This window comes from Zalophus californianus, chromosome 2 (genome assembly GCF_009762305.2).
Source record: "Zalophus californianus isolate mZalCal1 chromosome 2, mZalCal1.pri.v2, whole genome shotgun sequence".
Taxonomy (NCBI): Eukaryota; Metazoa; Chordata; class Mammalia; order Carnivora; family Otariidae; genus Zalophus; species Zalophus californianus.
The window spans coordinates 143,984,963-143,991,219 of NC_045596.1; the positions used below are offsets into that span (position 1 = coordinate 143,984,963).

Consider the following 6,257-nt stretch of genomic DNA (forward strand, 5'->3'; position numbering starts at 1 on the left):
GGACCTTTTCCCACCATACTTACACTTAGAAGTGGCAACAGGGAAGAGAGATACTATCATCTTTGTCTGAATATTCAGACAGGTAAGAATGACAGCATACAATTTATCACGCCCCTCCTGCCCCCACCCTTGGACTTGGGCTTCAACTTCTTAATTTGCTATGATGGTCTTGAGACTACTTTTAGGAGGAAAGAAAGGATCATCTGTGTTCAGAATGCTAGGGCATAAGTCATGTACAGAAAGGGAAATTTTAGCATTTAAGCATTATCTCCAATTAAGGGATGAAGGACTTTGCCCTCATATATGGATTTCAGGGGTCAAAATAGGTGGACGACTGACTTTTCCAGGGTTGGGTGCTCTTGATAGAACTAAAGACATTCTTCTATGTGTGAGGCTGGCCCTTGAGGAGAGCATATCTCTGTGGGGTCCCTGCAAGAGCCAGCAGTAGAAAATATCATTGCCCTGGAAACAAGCTCATGCTCAAACTCTTTCTAGAAGGGGTCAGTTATTACTGAGCACTTATTAAAATCTGAGCACCATGACTCCCAGGCCTCTTACAAGCATAGACTTTAGAAAAAGGCCCTTTGGGAGTAATGAGAGCAGCAGTCATTTATTGAGCACACACAATGCCAAGTACTGAGCTAAGCAGCTCACATGGATTCTTTAATCTCATTGTCACAATGCTTCTGTGAGAGGAGGACTATTAATATCACTTATTGGACTTGTGGGGCCACTGAGGCCTAGAGGAGTTCCATAGCTCCTACAAGGTCACATGGCTGTCTACTGGGGGACAGGCAGGCTGTCCACAGAGCCCTAGGCTCAGCCCTATAGTGTGTGGTGGTGGAGGAGAGCTCTGAATTAAAGCCTTTCACCTGATTGTGTACCAGTTGAAGAGAGCAGGGGTAGTGGCGGCTGAAAGAGAAGATGACTTTGGTCTTTTGACACACTGATGTGGGAAGACAGTTTCTATGTTCTTGGTGTGTGTAAACACCTATCTAACAAAAGTGCACAGATCAGTGAAAGCAGAATTTTAAATAACTCTGCAGAGTGGAGAGAGCAACAAAGGGAATGGATGACCTTTCTTTAGGTTTTGTCAGTCACCGTAGGCTGAGTTACTTGTTTTCTAGACAAAAACAGAAAGCTGGGGCTAGGGTGGGGCTTGAAGTCTGCCACATAAACTCTGACATTGTTTTCTTTCCACATCTTAACAAGTTTGAGAATGTAAATAGTTGAACAAGAGAAGCAGGATCCAGGTCCAAGTGGGATAGGAAGGAGCAAGTGAAAGAAGTGGAGCAGAGGTGAGAGCTGAGGTCCTCCCAGGAAGGAGGTCTGTGGGCTCTTGACCCTCCTTATGGGTACAGACAATTATGCTTTTTGTGTTTTACATAAAGTGCTATTATGATATTGGAGATTCAGTTGTCTCTTTCAGTTAAGATTGCTGCTCCTGAGATAGGAAACAATAGATGTTTTCAAGGATGTAGAGAAAGGGAAACTCTCTTACATTGTTGGCGGGAATGCAAGCTGGTGCAGCCACTCTGGAAAACAGTATGGAGGTTTCTCAAGATGTTAAAAATAGAACTACCCTAGGACCCAGCAATTGCACTACTAGGTATTTACCCCAAAGAGGCAGATGTGAAAAGAAGGGCCATATGCACCCCAATGTTCATAGCAGCAATGTCCACAATAGCCAAACTGTGGAAGGAGCCGCGATGCCCTTCAACAGATGAATGGATAAAGAAGATGTGGTGTGTGTGTATATATACACACAATGGACTATTACTCAGCCATCAGAAAGGATGAACACCCAACATTTGCATGGGTATGGATGGAACTAGAGGGTATTATGCTAAGTGAAATAAGTCAACCAATTATCATATGGTTTCACTCATATGTGGAACATAAGGAATAGCACAGAGAACAACAGGGGAAGGGAGGGAAAACTGAGGGTTATAGAAGGGAGGGGGGTGGGGGACGGGGTAACTGGGTGATGGGTATTAAGGAGGGCACGTGATTTGATGAGCACTGGGTGTTATATGCAACTAATAAATCGTTGAACACTACGTCAAAAACTAATTATGTACTATATGTTGGCTAATTGAACATAAAAAAAACAAAAAAGATTGCTGCTCCTGAGCCCTTTCAGAATGGAAATTCTGCCCCAGACATGGGTGGAGAAAATTCCAGGGGAAACTAAGGTCTAGCAGAAACTTAGTTAGAGTAGAATCTATGAAGGCAGCTGGTCAACCTGAGCTGGAGACTTTTCTATGGCCAGAGGAGGAGGAAGGGTTGGAAGATGAAGGAAATCAAGTTATTGTCCTGATTCTGCTAATGAAAGACCAGCACGAGAAAACCACTTCCTCAGTTTCCATTCTTTCCAAGTTTTATGCATTTCACAAATGCAGTCTATTTAGGTATTTCTTGTGCAATTTTTATAACTTAAGACTGAAATCTCTTTTGAGTAGGAGTCGACATGTAGCTGATAGGCACTTACCTGTTGCATGTGTCCTGTCAGAAGTCAGCATCACTCTGTGACCATAAAACAATACTGAGACACATTCCGGTGGCTTGTGACAGAGTTGAAAGTGCATAAACTTTGCATCAACAGCCTGGGGCTCAAATCCTGGCTCCACAAGTTACTATTTCTTTGTCTTTAGTCACTTTCCAAATCTCTCAGAGCTGCACTTTCCTCATTTTGTAAACGGACATAAAATCTACCTTGAGCAATTGGCATGGAGATTAAACGAAATGAATATAAGTGCCAAGGTGTTCAATAACTCGTGGATGTTGGTATCAGTGAGCAGATCTCTGACAGAAGCAATATTTAGATACAGATTGGAAGCTCTCAACTTAGAACTAGCAAAAGGAAACAGCACGTGGATATTCTAAAAATCATTTATATTTGATGTAGAATGCATTGTACAGTTTTTCTCAAGCCGATTTACCTTGTTAATTACCCACCACTCTGGCTAATATGGAATTAGCTTCTTTCTCAGCCACTGCTGATGGCTTGTTTGGTAGGGATGGTGGCCTGGAAGCATTCTGAGTAGTTTGTGAATAAATGTGTTTAAGGAATTCAGCTACAGTGAGTGTGATCCCCAAATTAATGATCCATAAGGAAGAAATCCTTCAGAAGTTTTTTTTTTTTTCCTTAGGTGTTCATTGCTAACTCTTAGTCTTTTTCTCACTTCTCATGTGCTCTGTAATCTTGGCAGAACCAAAACAAGTTTTCTTCCCCTGACTGCTCCCAAATTGCAATATGATTGTGTCTCTTTGGTGTTATATAGCATGTTGTATCCTCTCCCACAGGCACCAGGAGATTGTTTTCTCAGATTTCACTTTATGTCTTCTATAACGTACAGAAGAAAAATGAAGCCACAGCAGAGTGTTCTCATTGATCAATCCTTTTAATGTCTTCTCTTGCTTCTTGGCAGTGTGACCTCTTATCTTGGCTCTGTGACCTTTACGGTTTAGATCATCATTGTCTTCACCAAAGTAACACACTTCCAGTGCTTTGGATATTGAAAGGCACATCATTTGTTTCCATTCTAGTCGGAAGAAATGCTAGCTACATTATGCCTTTTCATCTTAATAAGCAGCAAACAAATAGAACCTGGAATGTTGCCTTCATCACCCATTGCTTGCTTCCTACCTTGTAATACTGGGGTTGTAAATTCTGTGCAATACACTTGAGACATCCTATAAACCACAGTAATTACCGCAGACTGAGCCTTCCTCTATCACTGGATTGGTAAACAGCTATACCCCAAATAGGTTGGTTTTAAGTCTGTATTAGCCCTTCAAGCTCATGTTGAATAAGGAATTCACACAAAAAATGAGAAGCCGTAGCCATGACATCATCTTAGGATGCAAACAAGTGGCTGTGTGGATGTAAGTGGGAACAATTCCCAGCACCATCTGTGGTAACATATCTTAAGCTGAAGGGAGCCGGGGCTGCTGGTACTGCCACCCCCACCAACCATCCCCCAACCCCAGCCGTGACCAGATACTGGTATTCTTTCTCAAGCATCATCCTCAAAAGAACCATGAGGAGAAAAATGTAAGGCTGTGCATTGATTGAGTCTTTGAATTTTCCCTGTGATGAGGCCACTGCCTCCTTTTTAAAAAAAATTTTTTTATTGTTATGTTAATGTTATGTTAATCACCATCATTAGTTTTTGATGTAGTGTGAGGCCACTGCCTCCTATTTTATAGGAGTCAGTTATAAAGAAAAGTCTGGTTTTTTAAGTGAGTGTAGAAAATGAGTATATCCTGTTTTAAATACAGATGCCCTATTTTTTTTTATTCTTACTTATTTTTATTAAGCACCAGCTTAATACTGCAGAAAATTTCAAATCACCCATTCTTCCCTCCCCGCCCCAAATTCTTGATAAAAGATCTCTTCAAGTGAAGACATGCTCTCTTCTCTCTTCTGTATAAAACTTTATCAAATAAAGGCAAATAACTGTGTACACCTTGCTGTAAAATGCTGCCCACGGCTGTGGAAAGTGTCTGCTCAGGCTCCTTTCACTGTCCAGGTCCTGAAAGACTGTTGTTCATGAACTGTCTCTTCACAAAGCAAGTCCACCACTTGCTAGGTTTATCATTCTGAGGGTCAAAAACTTTCTCACAAAGTCTCAGTCCAGTCTCTTGTCTCAGCTGCTGTAAGTAGGCCCTCATCACCTCATCTTCCTGTTTGTTTGCAGGTTTGGCATAAATTGCATTAAGTGGAAAACCAGGCTCTCCAGGAATGGGAAAATTAGTGATTCCCAGTGTATACATTTCTTTTTCACCTTGGCTTTTGGAATTGCACTTTTGGAGTTTCTTTAGACACTCAGAAATGTAGAGAGTTATATATATCAAGGTTCTATCAGCTTCATTCTTAATCTCATAGTTTTTGAAGAAGGCATTGGCCTTAAAGTAATAGATGGCTTCATCCACAATATCTGTATCTTTTGTCTCTCTAGGGGCAGGTCCTTTGAACTGACTTCTGATAGGCAACAGTGCCATGTTTCCAATGAGTTTGGTGTCAGGGTCCATGAGAGAAGAGTGGTAAGCTGGCATCTTGGCGGCGCCGGTGTTTCAAGCCAGACGAGGAGGTTGGCCAGATGCCCTATTTGTAAACTATCTTGTTGTTCTGGTGTGGGGAGGACGGCTTTGCCCCATGAAGAGTTCCAGGCAGACCCTTGTTAATGGCCCATAGTCAGGCCCAAAAGATCACACATAGGATTTTGACCTGGAGTCAGACTCAGTCAGTTACTATGTGCTTTACATAGAACAAGCCATCTGCTATCATGAATATATCATCAGCCCTTTACAGGAAGAATTCAATGCCTTCGTTCTTACAGACAGTATATTATTTCCATTACATGTCACTGCATCCATCAATATGAAGCAAGTATTATCCCCAGTTTCACAGATGAAGAAATAGAGACTGAGAGTCTATAACCCATCCAGTGTCACACAGCTGATCAGTGGCAGGATCTGGATTTGAATTCTGATCAGTTTGACAGTGAAGCCCGTGCTCTTTCCTCTGGGAAACGTCATCTGTGTGAGGTTCAGGGAGAAGAGTAAATTAATAAATTATTGTCTCCATCATCAAAAAAGCTTATTCCCTCGGTGAAATAAGACGTATAAATAAGTTATAAAGAGATTAAGTAAGTTTAATTGCATACAAAAATGTCAGTCAACTGGTTTAGACTATATACTTCACTCAGCAAGCTACCCTGTCCTGCCACACAATATGGTTTGTATTAGAGAGTAGAGAACTGGCAGACTACAGCTTGGAGCCAAATCTAGTCATGCTCATTTGTTTACATACCATCCATGGCTGCTTTCTTGTTACAGTGGCAGAGGTGAATAATTGCAACCAAGGTTGTATGGCTCATAAAGCTGAAAATATTTATGATCTCTCCCTTTATAGAAAAAGTTTACCAATCTCTGGTGTAAAGTATAAAAATGAACAAATAGCAGTAATGAACACATAACGAATGAATATAGCAGAACAAGCCATCTGCTTTCACAAATGTCTTTAGTTTATCCCTTTACAGGAAGAATTAAATGCCTTACTTAGTTCTTACAAAAGGTATATTATTTCTATTACTTGTTATCAAAATGAACAATAAATATGTATTTTAAGACTCTGGCAAAATTATATGGGTTCTAGATTGGTTTATTAATTGGATCGACTCATTTCTTGCTATTTCAAGTAGTAAGTTTTGTTGAAAAACTAAAACCAAAAGTGAACAGGAGAAACTTCA

General features: G+C 40.9%; 1 protein-coding gene across 1 annotated transcript; it reads right to left on the reverse strand.

Annotated features, from left to right (window-relative positions):
• Window positions 1-4,402: 4,402 nt before the first annotated feature.
• On the reverse strand, window positions 4,403-5,090 carry LOC113924645 (actin-related protein 2/3 complex subunit 3-like). The gene has a single exon (XM_035726142.1). The coding sequence runs from the start codon at window positions 5,059-5,061 to the stop codon at window positions 4,525-4,527; it is 537 nt and encodes a 178-aa protein (XP_035582035.1). The 5' UTR covers window positions 5,062-5,090; the 3' UTR covers window positions 4,403-4,524.
• Window positions 5,091-6,257: the final 1,167 nt, after the last annotated feature.